Source organism: Macaca nemestrina, chromosome 4 (genome assembly GCF_043159975.1).
Source record: "Macaca nemestrina isolate mMacNem1 chromosome 4, mMacNem.hap1, whole genome shotgun sequence".
In the NCBI taxonomy this organism is placed as follows: Eukaryota; Metazoa; Chordata; class Mammalia; order Primates; family Cercopithecidae; genus Macaca; species Macaca nemestrina.
In genome coordinates this window covers 4,331,036-4,358,586 of record NC_092128.1, presented here as the reverse complement: position 1 = coordinate 4,358,586, position 27,551 = coordinate 4,331,036, and the positions used below count along the sequence as shown (strand labels likewise).

The following is a 27,551-nucleotide window of genomic DNA, read 5'->3' as shown; positions in this document are numbered from 1 at the left end:
ATTTCACCGTGTTGGTCAGGCTGGTCTCAAACTCCTGCCCTCGTGATCTGCTCACCTCGGCCTCCTGTCCGCCCTTTCTTACCACCACCTAGGAACATCCCTTTCTATCTCCATTGCTCAAAGACAACGGTGCCCACGAAAGGTATCAATCCCACCAAAGAACTGATCACAGGAAGAAGCAATTTTCCTATCTTCAGAGGTAGAAAAAACCCCTTTCCAAAAATAACAATCAATCACCAGCATTTAAGATTGCATATAAAAAATGCCAGACCTTGCTCCTCGTCGCTGCTAAGGTTATTTTCCTTACCTGTGCATACACGCTGCTGACTTGACTCTCACAGAGAAGGTGCGTACATCGACTTGTGAACGTGGGGTCAACAGTGCCACCATGTGCCTGGATTATCTACACACAAAGACCCGACCAACGCAGTCATCAATTTCGATCACTCAGAATAGAGGAGAATTCCAATTTCAAATAAGGCAGCTATTAAAAGACTCTATCATACATTTATATCATGTATTTCCCCAAAGTATTAAGGACATGTAACAGTTCTATTTACAGACTTTTCTACCCAGCACCATATAATGAAAATGAACTCCAGTACTCTAAATTTAATCTGAATTTCCAGGAAACAAGAGAAGAAAAATGGAATGCACTCCAGGGTTTCTCAAGCTCAGCATAACTGCCACTCTGGACCAGGGGGTTCTGGTAAGTGGGGGCTGTCCTGTACAGAGGAGGATGTCTGGCAGTGTCCCCAACTTCTACCCACCCTATGCCAGCAGCAGCCCCCTAGCCGTGACTACTAAAGATCTTCAGATACTGCCAAAGGTCTATGGTGGGCAGATCCACCTCCCTCGAAAAGGGAAATAAAACACAAATCAGAATGAAATTAGTAAATCCCAACAGTTGCTTCTCAAAACAGATCTGCTTTTCTGGGGGGAGGAACTGCTCTGCATCCGGGCTGTGATGGCTGCACGACCTCGGGCATTCTTCAGAACTCAAAATATTGTACACGGAAAAAGGAGAATTTGACAGCCTATTGGGTGAAATATAAACTTTAAAAAGACCTGCCCCCTAAAAAAACCGATTGCTTCACTTCCTACTTTTAAGATGTACATGTTTATTTTTCCTCCGGCTAAGCATAAATATAGTTTAATGAGGCACAGGACAGAACCACAGGTTCCTCGCCAATCCCTGCTTTTCACTCCCCGGAAGCACGTTCAGCACTTGAAGCTGTTTCTTCCGAAGTTTGAATATATTCTACTAACACTTTACATTAGTTCCTTTTCTCTAGTTTACGTGGCCATCTACTGACCTCCTACAGTGCACATCCTTCCCCACCATAACACACACTCTTCAAGCCTTCCTGATTTGGTTATAGCCAGACTCTTGTTTACATCAGTCATCAGTGACTTAACGCAGCCCAGCCACATGGCTTAATATGGCAGCCTAAGATGAGAGTTCCTTTCTGGTATAAACTTTGGTTTTCCCTGGTGCTAATCACTTCCTTATCCCAGCCCCCCAGAATTTGCCCTTTTCTTAGTTTTCTATATACTTTTCACTATTTCATTCCCAAACTCTATGAAAAATGTACATGTGGAGGTTTTATAGTATGTCTGCAAATTACTGTATACTCCCCTAGTCTTAAATATGGTCTAGACTTAGTCATTGAATATGGTGGAATTGACAGTGCGAGTCTCCTGTAACTCATATTTTCTCTTTCGTATGATTTTCTTAATAACATAATAACATTTTCTTTTATTTAGCTTACTTTATTGTAAGAATATGGTAATACATATACAAAATATGCATTAATTGACTGTTTATCACTAAGGCTTCTGGTTAACACCAGGCTATTAGTAATTCTGGCTTTGGGGAGTCAAAAGTGATGTATAGATTTCTGACTGCATGGGGATCAGCACCCCTAGGCTCCACACTGTTCAGGGGTCAGCCGTACATGTCTCTCCTGAATCCACCAGTGTTTTTGTTTGCTTGCTCCTCCAGGAAGTCTCTCTTCCGGTCCCAGGTCTAGTTCTCTCTACACCTACTTTCTCATCTATTAGCGTTTCCCTTCACCTCCATCCTAGGAACTCTCTTGTCATCTCTAAGTCAAACGCCTCATTTCCTGGCTACCAGGTCTCACTCTCTGCTGGCATAGTGGCTTCCTAAGGAAGAATATAACGGAGGTACATTTTCGACCATTAGTGTACAAATATCCTCCTTCCATAGTCTTAGGACTGACAGGCTCTATAGGTTATTTTAGGTTGGAAATTATTTTCCCTCAAAAATGGAAGAAGCTGCTCCGTTGCTGGCCCCCGCGCACTGGACTGGAGGCTCCCGAAATCGCCCTGACTCCTGATCTGTCCACGTTTCCCCTCCAGTGAGCTTGTCTTTGAGAGAAAACAGTTTTCTCTACCAGCATTGTGAACGTTCCCAGTTGCCTTATCACGGCTCTCCTTATATTTCTTTTCTATCTGAGGGCACATGGCCTTCAGCTGCAAAGGTATTTTCTTTCATAACGTTCTTGCCTTCATTTTCTCTGTTCCCAAGCTCCCATTTAATGTTAGACCTCTTGGATAAATCCTTAACTTGAAAACAAGACAAAAAACCCAAACTTTCCTCCACTAACTTTGGTATCTTTGAGTTTTGTCGTACTTCTCAAGACAGTTTCTCAGTGCTGCCTTCAAACACTTCTGACTTTTAAAAAATCTCTGCTGCTGTCCTTCTCAGAACTGCCCCCTTCCTCCCTCCCCCTAGCACATGCCATCCGCCTCTTTCCTCAGCCAACCACAGTCATCTCTCTGGTCACCTTCAGATTCAACCCTTTACTACTTGAAATGCACAGCTGATCACTTCACCTGCATCTAAACTCCACCACATAGCGCATCAACAAGGTCTTGGAAGACATGCCAGCCCTGGCTCCTGCCCCAACCCCTGCCTTGTGGATCCCACTGAGGCACCGTCCTTTGCACCCTCCTGTCAGTTTCCCCAATCACATGCCTTTGGCTGTGCTACACCATTTGGAAAATCCTCCCCTCTAATTCTCACTCCTACTCATCCTATAATAAGCAGTTCAGGAATCACCTCTCCCAGTAGTCTTGTCTTTTCTTTTTCTTTTTTTTTTTTTTTTGAGACGGAGTCTGGCTTTGTTGCCCAGGCTGGAGTGCAGTGGCCGGATCTCAGCTCACTGCAAGCCCCGCCTCCCAGGTTCACGCCATTCTCCTGCCTCAGCCTCCCGAGTAGCTGGGAGTACAGGCGCCCACCACCTCGCCCAGCTAATTTTTTTTGTATTTTTAGTAGAGACGGGGTTTCACCATGTTAGCCAGGATGGTCTCGATCTCCTGACCTCGTGATCCGCCCGTCTCAGCCTCCCAAAGTGCTGGGATTACAGGCTTGAGCCACCGCGCCCGGCCCCAGTAGTCTTTTCTTAACACATCACCCCACAACATGATGGGTGAAGGTCCTTTCTCAGGCTCTCACAACAGCCTGCATCTGCCACCCTGCCTCTGCTTAGCTGTGTGGCTGCCTCTCGCACTGCTCTTTGGTTTTCTCCGTCTGTGATTTCCCACATATTCCCTAGGTCTTGCAGCATGCTTGGCACACAGGTGGGGTTTAAGCACTAGAGATGTTTATAGTGAAGCACATTCAAGATATATGAGAGGCACATTTAAACTCAGTTTTTATAAAAAAAAATTTTTTTGACTCAGTTTTGTTTTGGGGAATGCAAGAAAAAGTATTTCTTTTCTTTAAAGGCCACCATGCAAAATAATAAATAATTAAATTAACTCCAGTTTCACAATTGGGCTGGAAGAAGTTGAGGTCCTAGAGATTCTGGGATTTTCTAACAGTTACCTCTAGAGAAAGAGAAATGACTGAGATCCACACAAATTAATGGTCCCTCTCCCAGGACACCAAAAACCTGAACTTATTCCCATCGTCCCCATTATACACATATAATTAGTGCCCCTTGGAATTTCCAAGCTGAAAAAATAAGAAGTCTACCATCTTCATCTAACAGCTGAGAAAACTGATGCCCAGAAAACTGCTGTGCCTGAGGCCACAGGGAATGTTAGTCAAAATGCCCATCACACATTTATAACACACGTAGGTGCAGCTCAGTGAATGCAGCTCAGTGAATGCAGCTCAGTGAATGCAGCTCAGTGAACATAGTCACATCTACATAAGAAAGAAGCATCTTCAGATACAGTCGTCCTTCCTCCAGGCACAATCTCACCCTTTTCCAGGTGGCCAGCAGTTGCTTATCAGACATCTGCTCTGGATAATCCGCAATTGCAAACACACATCCCAATAAGAAGCCTTCTTCTGGAACTAGAGTAAAATTATACAAGAAAAAGAAAATTAAAACCCTATGAATATGCTTGCACAAAAGTTAAACAGTGGTGCCTTGCAATGTGATTCTGTTATGTTAATCAGTCTTGACCATGACATATCTACCAGTAATCAGAGTGCATGGGGAATATTGCTACAAAGATACTAGTTATCTGTCTACATCAAATAATCGTTAAAAACTAAAACCAACGTAACTTATGCCTGGCCGTTAAATACCCTGAAGGAGTCCCTGTGGCAGCCTAGGTGTTCTACGGGACACCAATATTCACTTCAGCATATGATGTCCCAAAGTACAAAAGAAAGCATAATTATCCCATGGTAACGATATTCTTTGTTAGGTATGAGACTCACACTCTCCATGTTGTAATAATTGTGTTGACATGAATCCTTACCCCACACTCAAACACTCTCAAAGCATTTATGTGAGTACAAGACTTTTAGGAGAGAGGGAAAAAAAAAATCTCCATTACTAACTCTCCACTGCTGGATCATGTCCAAAAAGCTGATGATGCTGAGGTGGTGGTGGTGGTGGCTGCTGTTGCTGCTGCTGCTGCGGGGGCTGCTGAGGTGGAACCTGATGCTGCAGCGCCTGTGACGTCTGACTCAAGTGTGGCGCCGTCTGGCTTTGCATCTGCTGCTGCTGGTGCATGCGCTGGAGCTGCTGCTGCTGGAGCTGCTGCTGCTGAATCTGCTGTTGCTGCTGCTGCTGCTGCTGGAGCAGGCTGTGTTGCTGCTGGAGCTGGGCGAGCTGCTGCTGCTGGAGCTGGTGCTGCTGCAGCTGATGGAACTGCTGCTGCAAGGCATGCTGCTGCTGAAAGGGCTGGAGCTGCTGCTGAGGGCGATGCAGCTGCTGTGGAGGATGCAACTGTTGCTGTGGAAACTGTAGCTGCTGCTGTGAAAACTGATGCGGATGGGCTTGCTGCTGCTGCTGCTGTTGCTGTGAAAACGGATGTGGTGGCTGCTGGGGGTAAGGTTGCTGAGAAATCTGCTGCTGCTGCTGCTGCTGCTGCTGCTGGAGCTGCATTATCTGCTGGGGCTGAAGGTGTAAAACCGGGTGCTGTTGCTGCTGCTGCTGCTGGGCCTGCTGCTGCTGCTGTAGCATGTGTGTCTCTGGAGTCACTTTCACTTGGCTAAACAGCACTGCATTGGCATTTGTATGTCCCTGCTGGCTGTGATTCACCTGCTGTTCTAAATTTTTCGTCGGTGCTGAAAGCGTCTGTAAGATCTACAAAACAAGTTATAGGTGAAACATTGTCAGTAGTTCCTGAAACAGACGAATGATAATTTCTTAGTCATGAGAATAATAGCATCCTATTTATTAACAATATTCAACCAAGCAGACACAGCAAATGACTGGAAACTTCAAAATAATACTGCTACAAAATAATTGTATTTATTTTGTAACACCAATATCATAAAGTACATTCACATATTGAGACCACCAAAATTTGAAACTGCGTTAGTAAAATGGAGTAAACTAACGAATTAAAGTGACAAAGACTCAGACGGCTGATGTGCTTGCCAGAGCAAGGCGTGTGAGTCCTGTGCACAAGTGGAGGCTAAGCCTCGGTGCTCCCTGCACTGTCCGCAGCGCCTCTCCACTGCCCATCACCCACATCAGCTCCGCAGACCCTCTCCTGGCCCAGGAATGCACTGAGGAATGACAGGTGGTGAAAGCATCTGGTAATCAGGTTCAGCTTCACCTCAAACCTTCTCGCCACAGCTGCCATTTCCCATTTCCTCTTGTCTTACAGCCCAGAGTCTAGTAAAGAAAGGTTCTCAGTGAATCACCTTCCTGATGAAAGCAGCATGACCTAAGCTGTGACTCCAAGAGCCCTTCGCTCCACTGTCAACTTGCTATGTACACTGGCATTCTTCAGAAAAGGAGGCCAGCTAAGACACCACCAGAGCTGTTTCAATGGTGATGTTTTTCCCAACTAAGAACTCATCATTAGAGTTGGGAAATGATGCTTCCTCAAAAATGACTGAGTTCTTCATGTGGGACAAAAATATTTCAAGCTAGAAAAAAAGAATTCAAACCAGACTATTTGTTTTCTAGCTCTTTCTGCTTCACAATGACAGGGAATAGGCTGAGAGTTCTGCGTACACTGAGGAGTAGGAGAAGGACGGTGACCAGCAGATGCCCACCAAGAAGAGCAAGTTATTTTTTTAATATCCTATAGTGTACTGAATACAACAAAAGATACATGTTATACAATGAATTTTGTTCCACATGCTCAAGCAACAAAAATTTGAAACCAACTTCTTATGGTCATGGAAATCAGTAAAAATAGATTTTACTAAACTCAATCCATATAACTTTTAACCCTAATAAAAGCATTTAAAATGTAAACAAAATTCTAGGAATTTGATTTTAACACATATCAGAACTATAACAAAATCTCAAACATATTCTAACATGTATCTTTCACTTAAACAGACTCCAAATTGCAAAGGTTATATGACCTGCAAGGGTAACAGATTTTGGGTTTAGTGATAAATAATTGTGTTTAGAATTGAAATAAGTCAAAATCAAGAGCTTAGGTACAACCATCTTTAGAATCACCTTATGTATGAAACATCTCTATGAGATTCAAGACTTCAGAAACACCTGAGTGGAACTCTAAGCAGAAAAATGTCTTTTAAACAAAATAATAAGACAACTGTTTCATCTCCATATTTAAAAGTATTTTTAAAAATCCAGAAAAGAAGAGGGGAAAATTCACCCCATCACATGCCATCCCCCGGAGCCCAGCAGCATTTGGTGCTGTGCGAACACCCCCTAGAGAAGCATGCATGTGTGGGGCACCTGCTTGCCTGGTGGGCACCAGCCATGAGCCCTACACGGCAAACTGCTGGAAATAGCAGCTGCCTCTTGAGAAGGTAAACAGCAATGAGGGGTGGGAGGGGGCGGAGAGTTTAACTGTTCACTCTGTCCTTTGGTATCATTTGAATTTTTGAATTTTGTACACATATTCCTTTTTTACCCTCATATGTAAACAGCCCATGGAACTCTGAGGGATAGTAAAGAAATAAATGCCCATCTGCAGGTGGACGGGGCTGAACCACTCATTCGCCACATCCTGCCCCCGCGCCTCTACACCTGCCAACTCCAGGAGAAAGGGAGCTCAGGAAGGGGCACAGGACCTAGACAAACACAGCCGCAGACATCAGGACAGAACGGAGGCCAGAGGCTCCTATTTTTCAGATTGGCCACGAGGACTCAGCAGGGTCTGCTGCCTGCAGAAAGTGCTCCATCTGATCTCAGAGGGCTGAGGGAGGCCTGGGTGGGACAGGAGCTGTTTCTACTACAGGCTTCAGTTAAGATGGGTCCTCGTCCACTGCTAACCCAGCCCATTAAGGGAGAAGAACAGATGGAGATTCAGGATGAGAGTCCCGGCTAGAAATGAAGACAGCCATTGACCTGGAACCTTTTCCACTTGAGGCAGCGAGAGGTGCAGGCCTGACTGAAGAGGAGGCATCTGCAAGACCAGCCATCGAGATGCCACCCAAAACCCCTACCACATTCATCTGATCACTTTTTCAACCATCTGATCTGCCTCTGGCTGGAAACACGTTAGTCCTGAAGAACGTATGAAAACGAATCTTAATTGCTCAATTACATAATTGTGCTATGCTACAAACAATTCTGAATGAATGTCAAGTTAAAATTTTTCCATTACAACTGTCATAATCCTCATTTATACTACATTAATACTGAGTTACTGAATTCCATATACAGAATGCATTATGATACACACCACATGGCTTCTAACCACTATAAATTTGCAATTTAAACAGGATTTTGATGGTAAGTTACGCCCCCCCAACCAACATTAGTTCAACTAAATCTGTCTCATATTTCTAAAGTTTCAAAAAGTCATTTTCCTCACATCTAGCAGTAAAATGTCCTTATGTTCTCTTGCACTGACGAAAGTCTCTCAGAAACCTCTGCGATTCTCACTAGTGACCAAATCCACTCACTCACTAGAAATGGATGGAGCCTTCTCCGTTTTCCACCGCTAGAGCACACAGCTGAGTATACCAAATTTATCTCCTAAGGACAATTTCCACTGCAGAGATGTGCTCAAACCCCTACTGCAGTCAATTCTTTCCGTTTCAAAGTAAATTATTTTGTCTCTATATCCAAATACAAACTTAAGGAAGTTTATTTATATATATATATATATATATATATATATATTTTTTTTTTTTTTTTTTTTGAGACGGAGTCTCGCTCTGTCGCCCAGGCTGGAGTGCCATGGCCGGATCTCAGCTCACTGCAAGCTCCGCCTCCCGGGTTTACGCCATTCTCCTGCCTCAGTCTCCCGAGTAGCTGGGACTACAGGCGCCCGCCACCGCGCCAGGCTAGTTTTTTGTATTTTTTTAGCAGAGACAGGGTTTCCCCGTGTTAGCCAGGATGGTCTCAATCTCCTGACCTCGTGATCCGCCCATCTCGGCCTCCCAAAGTGCTGGGATTACAGGCTTGAGACACCATGCCCGGCTGGAAGTTTATATTTAAACCAACATCCATTGTATTTGAAAAACATAAGGCCTATAATCCCAGCACTTTGGGAGGCTGAGGTGGGCGGATCACCTGAAGTCAGGAGTTCAAGACCAGCCTGGCCAACATGGCAAAAATCCATCTCTAATAAAAATAAACAAACATTAGCCGGGCATGGTGATGGGCACCTGTAATCCCAGCTACTCAGGAGGCTGAGGCAAGAGAATCGCCTAAGCCAGGGAGGTGTAGGTTGCAGTGAGCAGAAATCGCACCACTGCACTACAGCCTGGGCGACAGAGTGAGACTCTGTCTCAAAAAACAACCAAAACATATATATTAGGAATAAGTAGTAACTAACCAGCAGTAACTGACCAACACTTTTTGACACCACAAATAAATGAAGAGCAAAGAACATTTCCTATTTCAAATGGATGACTTCTGTCCATAATTTCTCACCTAAAGGAAGTGAGATAGTAGCATTTCTCAAAGTGCCAGAGGCTTCATCCATGATTCCTCACACCAACCCTATGAGAGATCTTTATGGCCCATGTCCCACATACCCCACTGCTGACAGGACAGGTCCACTGTGTGGTCCCAGTCTTCCTGCCAGGACTGGTCACCTCAATTCCTCCACCTCAGCAGTATCATCACTCTTCTCATGTCTGAGGTCAAAAATGCTAGAATTCTCTTTGTCTCTAGCCTATCATTCTTTATGGCCTTTACTTTCTACCTGTCACGACATCCTCTGGTTCTCAGGACGACTGTGTGATCGTCACTTTGCTGCTCTGTGGCTGAGACTGTGCCCTGTGGCTTTATCCCGCCCACCTGCCTGGACATGGATGCGCAGAGACCAGGGCCGGAAACCTCAGCACTGGGCGGTGCTGGAGCTGCTCCTTCTGTGCATCTACCTTTTCCCTAAACTTGGCTGACCCCAGCGCTCTCATGGGGACCCATTTGGACAATCCCTGGCCTAGAAGCTCTTGGACCTCCTCATCTTGGTGGCCTTCTCCCCATTTCCTCAGCCACACATTCCCAACCACCCCCAAGACCTATGGTCAGTGGCAGGCCTGTTTTCCTCCAGGACCCAGCAAGGTAGCATGGAGTGGTGGGCACCGAAGCAGGCCCGAGAACCCCTCTCTAACAGGCAGCTGCTGCTCAGCTACAAGGCACTGTCACCACCCAGGACTTGAGGAATGCCAGCTAGGCATTTTATCAGGTACCCACCTCTCAAGCCAGAAACCCAATGTGTACGAAGAATGTCTTCCCTATCTATTAATCAACTATTTGAAAATCTAATCTCCTCAAACCCGATGATCTTCTCTCTCTACTCATCTTCTCCCCCACCATCTTAACTGTCTGCTGTCCAACATCTAAAGGGCATGTTTGCCTCTACCTTATTCTGGATGCCAGCCAACCGCTGCCATCATCCCAAGAATCGTGTACTACTAATACCTGCTGCTTAGGTGGAGGGGAGGTGAGACAAGGATTTTGTCTGTCCCACAGCATTTCTACACACTTTTTAAACCACTGCTATTATCACACCCAATAAAATGTTTGTCAACATCATTGTTGTCAACGTCATTGTTTGTCAACATCACCTTACACCTACGCCATACTGAATTTCCCCACTTCATCAACATCAAGCCTTTCTACTGAAAGTGGATGTGGAGAATATTGGATCCTGCTTCAGGCTGTTCCTATATGCAGAGCCATTTTTCTGGGACTTTGAACTGTTATTATGAAATGAAAGTGTCCAGAACAAGGTGAAGCGGCAGATGGGGCGTCACCATCAGATGGAACAGCCCAGCTGGCTCTCAATGGTGGGGCTCCTCAGGACCTGGTCCCAGACCCTCCTCTTGCTCTGTCCCGCCTACTATACATCCTCACATCTACCTCCATAGCTTCAGTCAGCCTTGTTTCCTCTGGTTCCACTGTGTAGCAGACAGCCCCTGCATGGATCAGATACCTCCAACCCAACACATCTGAAAAGAAACTTGGATTCTTCAAACCTGCAGCTTTCCCAGTGTCCCTTATCTCTGAAACGGCATCAACTTCCTTCACTTGCTCAGGCCAGAAAGCTGGATCCTCCCATTCATTTTTTTTCTCTCTCAAACTCCACCTCTATATCCTCTTATGGGGCCTCTCTGCTTCACTCTTGCCCCTGCCCCTCTACGATCCACTGTTTACACAATACCTATCAGAGTGCATCTCACCCCAACTCAAAACCCAGTGGCTTCCTTCCAAGAAAGTCCATACTCCTCACTATGGCCCTATATGGCAAGGCCCCTTTTAAATCCTTCCTAGAACTCATTCACCTTATGCAGTTCAAATTTTATTAACTTTCTTTTCTTAGAACTCAGCAAATTCATGCCCACATTTGTGTCTTCCTTTTGCCTGGGAACTCTGTGCCCTCAGTTCTTTGCATGGCCTTTCCTTGTCATTCAACCCTGATCTGAGTCACCTCCTGCCTGAGGTCCTTCTTGATCATCTCGTCTAAAACAGCCTCCTTCCCTTCACCTGCTATTACGGGACCCTGATTATTTTCTTCGAAACACCTTTCACCATCAACAGTGCGTCTGTTCATATTTCTCCTCTTACTGTATGTCTTCTCTACCTAAATTGGTTTTCTTATTTACAATTTTATCTCCAGTGCCCAGAAAAATGCAAAGAGTGGCCAATATACCACCTCAACTACCTTCTTTCTGTCTTAAATAGAAATATATCTACTTAAAACTTTTAAGGCCATGCATGGTGGCTCACACCTGTAATCCCAGCATTCCGGGAGGCCGAGGTGGGTGGATCACTAGAAATCAAGAGTTCAAGACCAGCCTGGCCAACATGGTGAAACCCTGTCTCTACTAAAAATACAAAAAAAAAAAAAAAAAATTAGCCAGGCATGGTGGCGCATGCCTGTGATCCCAGCTACTTGGGAGGCTGAGGCAGGAGAATCATTTGAACCCGGGAGGCAGAGGTTGCAGTGTGCTGAGATCATACCACTGCACTCCAGCCTGGGCGACAGAGTGAGACTCCATCTCAAAAAAAACAAGAACAAAAACGAAACAAAACAAAAAAACAAAAAACAACAGCAACAAAACTTAAGATCCACTCTGTATCAATAAGCTCCATGCTATATAAACTGTAACCTGAAATCAAGGCTTCTTCAACAAATGCATGAATTTGTGCTATTTACTTACTACCATGAAGTTCTTTATAAGCAAATCAGGTACAGCTGGTAAACTTCATTATTCTCTTTGGTGCCATTGCTAATTTTAAAGTAAGTAAGAGTAGAAACCCTTCAAGGGATAGTACGCCATCACTGATGTCCTGGTTCTACTCACCTGCTTTGAATCTTCAACTTAACGTACAGTTACCTTTTTTCCAATGACCCTGAAATAAATAAATATATATATATACACACACACACACACAACAGTAAACAGGTTCTCATACAAATACTGCTTGTAAGTTATTTGGTCTGAAAAAGCAAAACCAATAAATTACGTTGAAATAGACTGTGAAATCCAATTCTAAAATCCAATACTGAAATTTTTTTCTGAGTGACTTACATGTGCTACATTTGATGGCCGGTTAATCTGCTGAATGTCAGCATTATTAGTAATATTCCTCAATGTCCGTACAGCTGGACTCCAGGTAGCTATCATTTCTGATCTTTCAGAACTTTGGAGGTTTTGTCCAGCAGCCATTAAATTACCCCGGACCTCAGGGGGCAAAATGTTACCTGGAACGGGTGGGACATTGGCACACAAGTTAATCAACCCAGGCTCCTTTCCCTGAGGCAGCCTGCGTTTTGCAGCAGCTAACTGTGGGACTTCGGCCGGGGTCCAGTTTAAATTTCTCTCTTGTTTTTCCGGTGACGAATCTGAAGAGTCATCAAACATTAATTCCCCTTTAGATTTTTCAGTGTTGGATTTGGGTGAAAACTGCTGGTCACCTGAAGGAGACCCTTCTTGAGAGCTGGCAGGGCTTGACTTCTCATCTGTACTACCCTCATTCTGAGAATCTTGTTCCTCATTTTCTACTTCCTCCTCCTCTTCCTCTTCCTCTTCTTCCTCTTCATAAATAATCAAACGAGGATGATAAAATGCTTCGTCCTTTTTGGTTTTCTCTGATACGCAATCCAGAACCCAGTCAGGAGTCACAATTTTAATACTTGCTCGCTTTAAAGCACATTCGTATTTCTCCTATGAGGAAAGCAGAAACACACACACACAAAACAAAGCTGTGAATTTTATCACATTTCCTACAATTATGCATTTTAGAAAAAACTCAGGAGAGGAATGCAGTTGAAATGTTGAGCAACTATTATTACACTTTTATACATAAGGAAAGTTTGATCTTTCAGACAGAGGACATGAGGCAAAAGTTAAAAGGAACCATACAGCAGTGACCGTAGGAAGGTCTCATGCCTGCAGTAGGAGTCTTAAAAGACTTCGCTTAAAATTAACTTTTTAAAATGATATTTTAAGTACAAAAGTAGAGCTAGTAATCCTATGGAAAATTAGGAAGCGAATAATTGCTACCTAAGTTTTTATTGACTGATAATATTTAGAAGCTTGCTTTTCCACGACAGTTAGTAAAGTAACGGCATGGCAGAGTGCCACCATTTCATCACATACACTCAGGGAGTGTGGCTGACTTGGCTGACTTGCACAGGATAGCTCTATTCAAGATCCAGTATTTATGGAGCTCATGCTATATGCCAAGCAGCACTAAGGGATGGAGACACAAAGGATGCAACAAGTCTCTGACCTAACAAGGCTCACAATTTGGTTCTAAAGAGAAATTAAATATGGAATGCAAATACAATATAAAACCAGTGCTGAATGATGCGGTGACAGATTGGAAGGTGATCTCATCAAGGTAAGCTGGAGGACACGAGGAAAGCCCCATTGAAAGGTGAGCTTTGGCTGGGGCACAAATGATGACAATTTGCACAGTTAGAACGAAAGCAGAAAATACAGCCCAATGGAAAAGACGTGTCCGGAGTAGTATGTACGGCAAGTTAACAGAGGCCTCTACTGTGGTAAAGGGTGCAGAATGTGGAAGGCACAAGGGAAGGAATAACAAAGAAAGAAGAAATAAATTAAAAATGTTAAGTAAGAGTAATACGATAATAAAGTAACTTTAAAATAAATGAGTTTGTAAATCTGGCTGTGCTTCTAAAAGCCTAACACATAACAGCAATTCTCTAGCAAACACATATTCAGGGCCCTAAACTCAACTCCATGTCCTGCTGTGGAGCCCCAAGGCGGCACTTGCAATTTCTGGGTAGAATAAGAGTCACACGCAATAGGGATGTGGGGCAGCAGCACAGGGAGGACAGCTGTCATTCAGTCCTGGCGGCAAACGCCAGGCATTGTCCATCTGGGAGATGCACATCCTTGCAAACAGTGAGCTCTGCACACGGCTCAGTGACTTAACTTGTGTTTGTGAGGTTGTTCTTTCTTAAACCTTTTTAAAATACAAGAAAAACCTAGTCATGGGAGACACCCATGAATAAGAAGCTAAGCAAAGGAAAATGAATGTAATCATAATCACACTGACTAGAGAGAACCACGATTAACATTTTAAGGGTAGAGTTTAAATTATTTGTTATAAATATATATGTACATATATTAAAAGGACCAAGGGAAAAAACACATAGTCATAGTAAACAAATACTTTATAATGCTCCTTTTTCACTTAATATATTGTGAACAACCTCCTCCTATGAAAATATGTACACTTTTATGCTTTTGTTTTTAACTTTTTTATGTACATTTTCAAACACAGACCAAATTAGAGACTAGTGGAATAAATCCCTTGTATCTGTCACCCAGCTTCAATAACTGGCCTTTTACAAATCTTGCTTCTCCTGGACTTTGTTTATGGATCTCAAATTGATAAAGACTTTCTAAATCACCATAATTATCATAGCAGCACAATGAACTATGATTCACCTCATCCTCAGGCCCTATTCAGATCTCCCCAATAGTCTCAAAGGCTTTTAGTTTCCTCTTCAGTTGCACAGCTGTATAACTTAGTTCATCCCCCAGTGTTAGCCACGTAGTTGTTTCCAGTGTTTCACTACGATGAAAAACTGGAGTTATATTTTATGACTTATTCCTAGGTTTTGGTGTTGAGGTTTGAAAAGAAATACAGATATAAGGTTTCATATCTATAACTACACTTCCCTTCCCAAAAAGGCTATAGCAATCACACTTCCAACAGCTATGTAAGAGTACATCAATTTACCTATACCCTTGATAATAAAATGTTTTATTCTTTATCCTAAAAATCATGCTGTTCTTAAATATTTAAAAGCATAAAATGTTATATAAATCTCTCCAGATGATAAATTTCTACTAGAGATTTTCAATTTCTGGACTACCCATCCCAGAAAAACCTGAGTTATTTTAGGAAAATATGAAGTCCAGGTATACAGCAAAATATTTACAAACCAATTAATACAAAAATATCATCTGTTTGAATAACATATGACTATAAGTAATATGGTTTACATATTATTTTTCCAAGTTAAAAAGATATTTGTTGAAATAATAAAATACAAAAAAAGTTATTTTAAATTCTGTTTTAGCAAATACCAAAAAACAAAACTATCGCCATGAAGAGGAGTCACTGAAAAATTTGGATATGAAAAAGGTAATTTCACATTTAAAAAGCTGGGATCCAGTAGGCTCTTGAGTTCCTAGTTTGTATAGAATGCTGGCATTTCACATTTCAGAAATAACTTGACTATTTCCTATGGAAATCTAAGTAAAACATTTAGGTAAACAGTCTTACTATATTTCACTCAAGTTTTCTCTCGCTTTTCACAAGATAGGTAGTTTTTAATCACTGAAAGACAATAACTGTTTAAACAAAGATGATTTAAGAGGAAAACAATGTTTAGATGCCTTTGCCTGACCCAATTTATCAACTAAATTATTCTAAATTTTGTATCCTCAAAACTTCTAACTCACGAAGTGCTAAGGACCTCAAGGGTCAATCATGTCCCCTCTCCCCAACAACTAATAACCATACCCTGTTTCTGTTGGTTTTAAGTTATAAATTCTTTCATTCTTTTCAATTTGAAACTTTTAAACTTCAAGAGTATAAAAGGTAGTTTTATTATGCCATTTGCACAAGCTTTTGCTATGTGCTCATTAAAAAAAATAAAAACAAACATTTACCTTAAAAAGAAATGTTATTTTTGTGTATAGTCAGCTGGTCTCTAGCACTCATAAAACTTATAAATTAAAAGAAACTATTTAAATTCACCACTATTAGGTTTACAAATTTATATCTGAATAGATTATAAAATACAATAATTTAAAGGAATGATAAAAATTCAGTCTTTTTAAAGGGATTTAATTTTTCAAATATTTGTAGTTATTGAGTTACATAAGCCACAAACATAACATAATCATGAATCAAGAACATAATGGCTAATTATAATTAACATTAACTTAAAACCATTTTGGTTTTATAAACAGACTATGCCAGATTATATGGCTCCTTCAGTTCATTTTATAGACTGGTGCTTCTCAGCCTTCAAGGGGTGAGTTAGAAAGAACCAGGGAAGAGGTGAGGTGAGGCAGGGAACACCACGCCATAGAAGGGTACATGGCCTACCAGGATCCAATAGGAATGAAACACTATTGCCTTAAAGACAACAGACAGACATGAACACGAAGTCCAACTGTCACTTTCTGATCCTGTGATCTTGGTTGAAAGTAAGTCTGACACTAAAGAAGAGCTGTTACCACTCCCTGAAGTTTTGGAAATTTGTGAGAGCCCATGTTATTTGTCACAAAAGCTGGCTGGAAGGAAATGGTTGAGGCAATGCTAAGTCCTAGAATGATCAAGACAATGCTGTATAGTCGAGGAATTATCCTGCAAACATTCTGGTAATGTACCATCAGTCATATTTAAAAATGTATGGAGGTATGTACTTAATTTTCAAAAAAAAAAAAAAAATCAAAGGAATTATTTCTAGCTTATTCAAAATTTACTACAAGTTGGTCAGTTTTTTTTTTAATCGAATTTCACTGGAAAATGTCACTAAGGGCAATGATCACTTATACCCTTTATGTCATCATTACAACAGATATACAAGATTAATCTTTTTTTGCAGCTGCCATATTCATGACTGTAATACATAAAAATATATGCTCATATATGTAAGTTACACATTTACAAATATCTTTTTTTTTTTTTTTTTTTTTGAAGCAGGGTCTCACTCTGTTGCCCAGGCTGGAGTGCAATGATGCAATCACGGCTCACTGCAGCCTCAACCTCCCAGGCTCAAGCAATCCTTCCGTCCCCAGCTTCCCAAGTAGCTAGGACCATAGGTGTGAGTCACCACGTCCAGCTAATTTTTTATTTTTTGTAAAGATGGGGTCTCACTTTGTTGCCCAGGTTGATCTCAAACTTCTGGGCTCAAGAGACCTCCCACCTCGGCCTCCCAAAGTGCTGGGATTTATAGGCATGAGCCACTACTTCTGGCCCATGTAATATCTTACTACTTCATTGTCTTCTAGGGTAGTTATGCTTGAGCATTAAAAATTCTGGTTGTTTTTCATTATTAATTGCCCTCTTTCTCTTTCTTTACATGTGGGCATTATGACTTCTTAAAAATTAAGGGCTGAGCGCAGTGCTCATGCCTGTAATCCCAGCAATTTGAGAGGTCGAGGTGGGCAGATCACTTGAGGTCAGGAGTTCAAGACCAGACTGGCCAAAATTTGGTCTCTACTAAAAATACAAAAATTGGTCAGGTGTGGTGGCACGTGCCTGTAATCCCAGCTACTTGGGAAGCTGAGGCAGGAGAATTGTGTGAACCTGGGAGATGGAGGATGCAGTGAGTTGAGATCACACCAGTGCACCCCAGCCTGGGCGACAGAGTGAGACTCTGTCTCAAGAAAAAAAAAAATTACTTAGGAACAGTAATGTGTACAGAACGGGGTTAGAGAAAGAAATGGTGGGTGTCTGTGTTTCAGTTTCCCCAAGGGGACAGCAGGACTTCCTTCACTGCACGCCGCAAGCAGCACGGTACTGGCAACTAGTAAGTGCTCACTAATGGCTGCGTATTAGTGTTATTTTTATTACTGGCAAACACAAAATCTGCTTTTAACAAATATTTACTGTTGCAGAAGAAACACAGTAAGCATTAAAATAGCAGTTCATTTTTACCTATGTTGAATTAGTTCATGTAAAACTGGGAAATTAAAATTGGAAAAGCAAAAAAAGACTTATCTTTTCCAGTCCATAAATGAAATCAAGAATGAAGAACAAATACATTACATAACACAATATTACAATTCCACTATTGACTTAGATAAGATAATCTCTCTATATATGCATAATACATTATACATAATATCATGTTTAGTATCAACTTTTAAAATATATGGAGTATTTGCTTTATCTAAATATAATTATAGTAGCATATTTGTTGTCTTATTCACAAGCATGTTTTAGCCAAAGAAAATGATTTCTTTTAAGTGCCTCTTTGTTGGGATAAATAAAGCTCAATTAAAGTATTTATATATAGACCTTATGACTTAGATTTGTTTTTCCTTCCAAATAAAAATTTTAAAAGATTCCATTTTTAGCTATACACGTACAAATTAGTCTAAAGTCAATAAATACTTTAAAATACATACTATATCCTAAAGCCCAAAGAGTTACTAAGAATTTATCATCAAAATATTTTGGAAGCGGGAAAAACCCTAAATTAAGGCACTAGAATTAAAACGTTAAATCACAATTCAAAACAGCTTTGACAAACCCACTCTGTTCACATAGTGCCTCTTAAATTATAATCCCAACTCAGTTAAAAAAGTTAAAGGTTTCATCTCCCCTTCAAATTAGCTATGTAAAAATCAAATAAATTTTTGCTATAAATCAACATTAATGTAAAAAGAACCCACTATTTTAACCAAAGCATACTGTTTATCACTTAAATTGTCATGGAAAATATGTTTTTTACTTAAATTTTAGGAGTCACATCATAAATTTTATATGATGCTTTCTATAGAACAGTGGTTCTGAAACTTTAGTATGCATCAGAATCACCCACCAGAGGACTTGATCACACACTGACTGTTCGGCTCATTTGATTAGGTCTGGGAAGAGGCTGGACAGACTTCATTTCTTTTTGTTTTTTGAGACAGAGTCTCACTCGGTCACCGAGACTGGAGTGCAGTGGTGTGATCTTGGCTCACTGCAACTTCCACCTCCTGGGTTCAAGCGATTCTCTTGTCTCAGCCTCCTGAGTAGCTGGGATTACAAGCACATGCCACCATGCCTGGCTAATTTTTGCATTTTTAGTAGAGATGGGGTTTCTTCATGTTGGTTAGGCTGGTCTCGAACTCCTGACCTCAACTGATCCATCCACCTTGGCATCCCAAAGTGCTGGGATTACAGGCGTGAGCCACTGCGCCTGGCCAACAGACTGCATTTCTAACAAGTACCCAAGGAGGGCAGATGCTGCTGATCCAGGAACTCTACTTGTGGAAACAAAATCCGTACAGCCACACCACTGCTCAAGGATGAGAGCCCTATGCTTATCAAGACAAAAGTCATTTTCATATATTCCAGATTATGAAGAAGAAAATATATCAAAAATTTCACTAAACGCATGCTTATAATTATACCTGGTATGAGGTTTAAAAAAAAAAATGGTGAAGGGAACTAAAAATACATTTTTTTAAACAAATAAAAATGAACCAAAGTTTTACTGGATTTGAAAGGAAATTCTTCAGATTAATAACATTTTCCTATTTTCCACATAAAATGAAGCCAAATTTCATAGTATTTAGAAGTTATATTTGGCTTACAATTTACAATCGTCTGACATCTTTTGTGGAATGAAGCTGGATATAAATAATATAAACCAATATAATCAGCTTTTGTAAATGAAATATAATAATTAATTTAAAAGAAGCTCAAAAAAGACATGTGATTACTAGAAATTCTTAAATGACATACAAAAAGCAGGCGGCACAAGAAATGCTTACCCCCTTTGGCTCTGGAACAATCAAATGCGTGCATTTCTTATTGAGGGTCAGCTGGCAGTCCCCCCCATAGAACGTAACCAAAGCCCACAGGGCACTTCTGTCTTCAGATGACACCTGATGGGAAGTTAGAAAGAAGGCTTTTACCATACATTTCAATCTGTGCATGGCTATATTTTCACTTTAGTAATATATTGCAACAATTCTGTTTCTCCCTTAATAAAATTAACCTAAGAATATCTGTAGAAAAAATAGAGAAGCTCTTAGCTATCTGCTTATTATAACAAAAATTTCACTCCTATCATAATAGTTTTACATATATAATTACTTATTTTTGCCTTGTCACCAAATGAATTTAAAAATATTTATATCCACATTCCAAAAAGCGGAATGGAGGATTATTTCAGTCTATAACAAAAACAGTCAGGGGAAAAAAAGCAGGAAGAACTAGTACACCATTCCAGCTTCCATTTGTGTCACTTTTGAAAATGTTTAAATACAACAGCAATATCAAAATCGTATTTTAGGAATGCCTTTATGCTAATGGATAACAAATACTAATTATGAAATGAATAAAATAAAAATAAAGATAAAAATATGGTGGCTTATAAGTTCAGGGGAAAATGTAAATATTACTTAACAAAGGAAAGAAAGAAGGCAAGCATAAAAGGAATAATTCTTATGCTTGCTCAGTGATGAAGTAACGACTCCAGATACAATGGCTTATGCGGTCAAACAGGCTTTCACTGTAACAATAGAAACAGCTACCATTTATTGCCTGCCTACTATGTGCCAGGAACTGTGCCAAGTGCTTTATCTATACAGCTAACCCTTCCAACCGCCATGTGAAACAGGAATCATTCGCCCCATTTTAAAGATAAGGAAACACACTAAATTACACCTAATAATGGAAAAGCTGGCTTTTAAAACCCAGGTCTGTCTACACCCAGGTCTAACTCCAAACTGGACTTTCCACTGTTCTGTAGTGCTTCTCTAAGGGCAGTTACTGCTGGGAAAGTCAAAAACAATTTCTAAAAAAATGAAATTTTAGAGTCTGAAAAGCAAAAGAACATTTAAGAAAAATAAAAATATAAGCATTAATTCTAAGATAATCATTTAACCAAGTAAATTTTTTCTGGATAAATTTATTGTAAGTTGAGGATTATAGTTGTTGAAGAATCCTGAACTTTGTCTCAAGTTAATGTTTTAAAAGTACTGATAATAGCGTGTTAATCTCTTTTTAACTGCCAGTATGCAGCTTGCAAATAATCTAGCATTCTTCATCTACTCTCATCAATTTTACAAACATTTCTAGAAATTATTTTGTATTACACACTACTCTATAACTAGTAACAAGAACATGTTAGCTTTCTAAAAATCACTTCAAATCATTATTTTTTATCTTGTTAATTTAGTAAGTCAATGTCACATTTCAGAAGACTGGACCAGGTTATTTTTATTAGAGGCTTTCACAAAAACATTTATATCCTACAGCATTTGGAGAGTTGAGATTTAATTATATGATAATACAGATTAATCCAAGGAGTCATTATATAATCTTTATTAAAAATGAAATTAAAAACAATCTAGATATGCCTTTATTACCAAGATTTGCCTATATGTTCAGTTAAGTATTATTTTATTTTACTGACTGCAGTAAATCTAGTCCTATACCCTATTTGGCCTGTGTCACAGGCGTAGACCTCAACAGGGTGCAGTAGATTGCTGTGGAAAGAACATCAGCTAGGGAGGAATGGAGGAGACCTGGAATTAATACGATGCCTCCAATAACTCGCTTATGTCAACTTGGAAAACTTCCATGACCCAGATTCTTCACTGATGTACGTTTGGATTAAACGACTTTGAACATCCATACCAGTTCATTTAATGAATCTCCATCAGCATAATTAAGAATGCTCTTTCCACACCAAAATGTTAACAATAGTTACTTAGTGACAGGATTATGGGGACATTTTTATTTTCATTTTTATACTTTTCTGTATTTTCCAAATTTTCAAAAGCATTAATTTTATAATTGGGGAAAAGTGCTTTTCTTTTTAAAAAACCATCTTTCCAAAATACCAATGTTATCATGTTGGCTAATAATGTCTCCTCAGTGCTGTAAGGCTAAAATCCAAAGGCTCCCCTGTGGTGTCCAGGCCCTTCCTGTCCGGCTGGCTCCTAACCACCTCCTCCTGCCCATGAGCCCTGCCCCCGCGTGCACCTGCCGTCCTCACACGTTCCGCTTTCCTGTGCCCCGCCGTGCCCACCCTCCAACCTCCTCCTGTAAGACTCGGCTCAGGTGGCATTACCACTGTACTCCCACAGCAAGCTGGACAGAAATCTAAATACTTCTCACACTCTACAACTATCTGCTTGCTTATCTGTCCTCCCAACTATACTCCAAAGCAACCAGGAGCAGAGGACTAGAATTTCAAGTCTGTGCCCCCCAGGAATAAAAGCTTTTGTTTAAACCAATCAGGAACACTCTCCCTTTTCCTTCTTCAGGCCTCACCACCCCCAATAAGACACTCCTTGATTCTAGCTTACAGGATTTTCTCCTTGTCCAGTCTTGATTATGAACTCTAACACTCCTTATTAAAGAGTCTTACATGATGTCCTCAACTCCTCTGAGATCTTTCACAGTACCTAGAACAGTGCAAGGCACATGGGTAGGCAGTCAAGAAATACTGTTGTTGAGATACAGAATGGAACGGACTTTTTAGGCTTCTAGATTTAAATCATGACCTGGCCAGGCTCTCCATTACACTCTTGACCTATTCCCCAAAACCTACCCAGCACATTACAACAGAGGCCTCAGCCTGCATCAATACCGGGTCAGAAGAAGGCAGATGATCTCTGTGCTTCCCAACTTCTGCTGGACAAGCTCCCTTCCCTACCTCTCCCTGGGAGAGCTCTGGAAGACTCCAACAAAGAGCTCCAGCTTGTATCAACACCCTGACGGGGAAAAGACAGAAGGTCACTGAGAACCACCAAGAAACAGTCCTTTTGTAAAGCTGGGGTCCTGCCTGGCATGTGCATGTGAGCGTGTGTGCGCATGGGTGTTCCAGTGTGCAGAAAAGGTGCAGATCCCTCTGACAGTCTCCAATCAGTGAGGACTAACCACTGTGAGCACTCCCTCCTCTTTCTGTACCCGGGGCCCACTTTCATTTTTGCATACGTTGCAACATACCGTATTTGCCCAAGGTCTGACCCTCACAGACGGTATGTTTACTGAGAGAGAAATCGCATCTTAATTAATTTGTACCCCTTTGCATTGCTCCTGTCACAAAGGAAGTACCCATCAAGGATTTGTTGGATCAAAGTCCCTTAGCTGCACACTGTACATATGTTTGTTAATATATCTTAAAACCAAAATAACATTTTTTAGCAACCACAAAATATTAGTGCTCCCAATGCACTTTTCTTAAACTACAATTTCCAGGGTTTCTTCATAGAAGTGACTATTAAAGTCTTCCCCATCCCTATTTGAACAATCTTTCTCAACTTAAAAGACATGTTTTTATTTTACCCCATGACACACTGGGGATTCCAGTTCCTCATGTTAAGTGATGAACTGCAGGAAGTAAAGCAAGTGGCCCACAAAGATCACGCTAATTCTGGATTCCAATTTTTCTTATCCACTGAATTTGCTAAAAGGATATAAAATACTGTCAAAGATCTTGCTAACTAATTAAACTTTTGGCCACCATTGACCCAGCCACTCCCCTTGGTAAGTTTAGCACCAAGGTAAAATTCGACTTTTCATCTGACAGTGGGTGAGCAGGGCCTCTGCCCAGTTTGTCACCAGCAGAGCCCCTTCCCAGACCACACAATCGAATGACACTATTCCACTGCAAAGAATCAAGATATTCATGTTCTCTGAGCAGTTTGTTTCTTTATGGATATCCATCCTCCTGTTCCCACAGGGACTACACTGGTGACTTCTCACTTGAGAACCCAAGATGTACTTAGACCCCTCAGCCTGTGTGATGCTCACTGAGCCAGCTGATACTCCTGTATCACTTTCTATCATCCTTTTCCTCCGCTTCCTGGGTCACAGAATAGGACCTATGTACACACACACCTATGTACAATTATCTTCTATCAATTTATGCTCTAAATCTTTACCTGGGTTGTTGTTACTTCCCAGCAATGAAAATAAAAATGATTAAATCTGACTTTATCTTGGCTTCTAAAAATAATATCCTACTCCTCCAGTATCATCTGTTTTCAAGCTCCTTCTTTTTTTTTTCTCCCCAAATCTCTCTACCAATGCGTGCTATCCAAGGCTCTACTCCCGGTTATCTGTTCCTCTCTCTATCATGCTCTGTGGGAATTTCCTTCATGCCACAGGATCTCCAAGTTCCTACACTTCCAAATCTTATCAACAGCCCAAAGTGTGTTTCAAACCAGTGTTGCCATCTCCCTTCGCCAATCAGGATCCTCCCTATTTCCCAGCTCCATCAGCGATGCTGCCACTCTGCTGGTGCTCCCCAACTGAAACAATGACATAATCTTTGGCATCCACCATGGGATCTGGCGCAGGGAGGTATACAGTGAGGGTTGGCTTCTCACTCTTTGCACCACAGCATCCCACGTCCCCAATACCTGCTGAGTCCCATCTGTTGCTAAGTCCCATGTTGTATCTGCTACCCTGAATCCAATCTCCATTTGTCAAAACTCCAGCCTCTGTCCTGCCCTGCAAGTCATGCTCAGAGCTCCTGGACCAGTTTTACCTGCAATGATCACAAGTGATTCTAATTTTGTTTGCTTTTTGTCTCCCAAATTTTCTGAGGTAAGTATTTGTAACCCAAAATCAAATAACGAGGAAAAAAGGGTGATGAAGCATCCTGCTACCTACTTTAGCCAGTTCAAACTCCTATACCTTGTTTTCCCATCGTCTCTATCCATCTACCTGCCTGACCATTTTTTCTTCTACGTGCAAATGCACACGCTTGGCTGACACCAGTCTCCCCTTACCTAGCGTCTGTGTACTCCTGACTTCTCCTTCCACCTTGCTCTACGCAGAATGCCCTCCTCCCTTCCCATTTCCTCCAATTCTGTCCATTCCTTCAGGGCCACTCAAACCTTACATCCTCTCTATCAAGGCCTCCCTCGTCTCGCAATCCAGACTGATGCCATCCTTCCTAAGCTCATACAGTCATACCTGTGCCCCCCGAGTGGTCATATATGTATCCTGTATGTATGTCTATACTATACCTAATTTATTACATGTATTATATAACAATCTATTACAAATATAAACTCTGATAAACATAACTATTAGTTCTTTGGAAGACTAATAATATTCTCTGGTGCTAAACTCATAGTTAATATTTAACAATATCTAATTACCTCATTTGAAACCCTATAATCATCTTATACTCACATACTTTTGATTTTCTTATTTATTTCACCAAATCAAGTCTTCAAAATCCCATGTCACTGTGACCTTCATCTCTGAAAAATGCCCACAGGACTCTCTGTCCCTGTCCCAAACTCAGCGTGGCCCTTCGTCCTCTCTCCCTTTCTCATTCAATTGGAATCATTTCTGGATAGTCGGCTCTGAGTCTCTGAAACCCAGAAATCCAACCGATGCAAATAAAATTAAATGAAAAATTCACATTTTAGCCAAAGTACATTGTGTTTATACATAAGTAGTAATGTTTTCATTTTTAAAACTTTTCTGATACGTTGATTGTAAATTTGGAACATACAGAGAAGTAGAGGAAAACAATAAAAATTACATGTAACCATAGCACCCAGCATTTAAAAGGTTTTCTCATTTTAGCCAACTTTAAAGATCATTCATGTAAACATACACTTATAACAGATATGAAAAAACATTGCAAAATATAAATACCAACAAAATTCCTGTTAAAGAGAAAAAAAATAAGCCAACTTTGCTACTTGAAGGATCTCCATCAAATTAATGTCACAAAAACAAAAACAGGATTTTAGAGAACTTCCAGAATATAAGAGACACAAACAAAAACACAGTAACCACAGATAAATTTACTTATTACTTGGACAGAGGAGGGATCAAGTTCAGACAGGTGATATTCTTTGTATTAACTGTTGAGTCTGGCCAACAACCTAACAATGCTAAACCAAATACTACCCAGCTCCATAATCCTCTATCACAAAGGCAAAAGGAAAAACAAGATTATAACCAAATTTCTTTCCATCTCACCTAATAACTTGAATGTGCCCCTTTCTCAAAGGTGTGCATAGAGAAAGATGACTAAACACTTTCTCAAAAGTATCACGTATGAGCACCAAAATGACAGCCTGGGATGAGGACTGTCAGGTCAAATGAGATGGGACATCCTACAGAGCACTTTTACCTTCCTAAGGACCACTAATTTTAAACAAATTACTCCACGTAATTTGTAAAACGACTTTAAACAATAACAATTTGATGTTTTTCAAATAGTTTTTATTACGATTTGAGATTTTTCTTAGCTGGGAGTTAGAAAAACAAAATACAATAAAAAAAATTAAATATTCAGATACCCAGAACTAACCACTGTTAACATTTTGGTTCCTCATTTCAGATAGCTCTCATATATTTGGTTGGTGTAATACTGTACATACCTAGGCTATGGCCTGCTTTTGTCATTTAAAACGTTTCCCATGTCTTTATATGTTTTCATAAAACAGAATTCAAAAATGGCTAAGCAGCTAGACTACTGTGTAAGCATATACAATAGGTTTCTTAAACATTCCCAAATAGTGGATGATCTGATTGTTTCCAATTTTACCATCTTATAAATAATGTTTATCAATAAATGTGAGCACCTTCTGTCCTTCCTTCTATCGACTTGGGATAAGTTTCTTTTTCTTTTTCTTTTTTTTTTGAGATGGAGTTTTGCTCTTGTTACCCAGGCTGGAGTGCAATGGCGCGATCTCGGCTCACCACAATCTCTGCCTCCCAGGTTCAAGTAATTCTCCTGCCTCAGTCTCCCAAGTAGCTGGGATTACAGGTGTGCGCCACCACACCCAGCTAATTTTGTATTTTTAGTACAGACGGCATTTCACCACGTTGGCCAGGCTGGTTTCAAACCCCAGACCTCAGGTGATTCACCCGCCTCCACCTCCCAAAGTGCTGGGATTATAGGCGTGAGCAACCACGCCCGGCCAACTTGGGATAAGTTTCTGAACACAAAAGAAATGCAGGTGAAAACAAAATGAGTATTTTAAGGCTCAACACTGCTCCCCTTTCCTAGGAAGCTGCTGTGCTGACTCCCATTCCTGGCAGCAGGAAGCAGGAGTCTGTCCTCAGCATCTCCACCAACACTGAACACACTGTTACAAATTCGATGAGCAAAAACGCTTATCTCATTGCTATTAAAATGTTTATGTCTTTGATTATAAAGTATAAAGTGCATCAAATGTTTTGTTACACTTATTATTAGTAATTCCTCTTTATAGATTCTAAATTCATTTCTCTGCCTTATCTGCTAAGGTCTTTTTTATTCTTATTGATCTGTATGATCCCTTTATTTATTAAGAAAATTCTTTGCCTGTATTTCTAACTGAATTTTCCTTGTCATCTTTTAATTTCATTTTTAATATTTTTTCATATTCAAGTTTTAAATCTTTGTTTTTCTTAATTATAAAGACCATTTTCACTCATTAAAAACTTTGTATCTTAAAAGCAAGCACAAATATT

General features: G+C 40.7%; 1 protein-coding gene across 5 annotated transcripts in view; it reads right to left on the bottom strand.

Moving 5' to 3' along the window:
- LOC105474946 (PAX interacting protein 1) overlaps positions 1-27,551 on the bottom strand; it is a 59,634-nt gene that overhangs the window by 19,173 nt on the left and 12,910 nt on the right. For 2 of the 5 annotated variants that reach the window (XM_071094195.1, XM_071094194.1), the window contains exons 5-9: positions 19,877-19,990; positions 12,422-13,057; positions 4,826-5,576; positions 4,236-4,330; positions 308-403 (exon numbers count right to left, since the gene is read on the bottom strand). In XM_071094195.1, coding sequence (XP_070950296.1) covers positions 308-403; positions 4,236-4,330; positions 4,826-5,576; positions 12,422-13,057; positions 19,877-19,990 — 1,692 coding nt within the window. Of the gene's footprint in view, positions 1-307; positions 404-4,235; positions 4,331-4,825; positions 5,577-12,421; positions 13,058-19,876; positions 19,991-22,668; positions 22,832-24,484; positions 25,235-27,551 lie in introns of those variants that run through there. The other 3 variants (XM_071094198.1, XM_071094196.1, XM_071094197.1) reach the window with 3 other exon arrangements.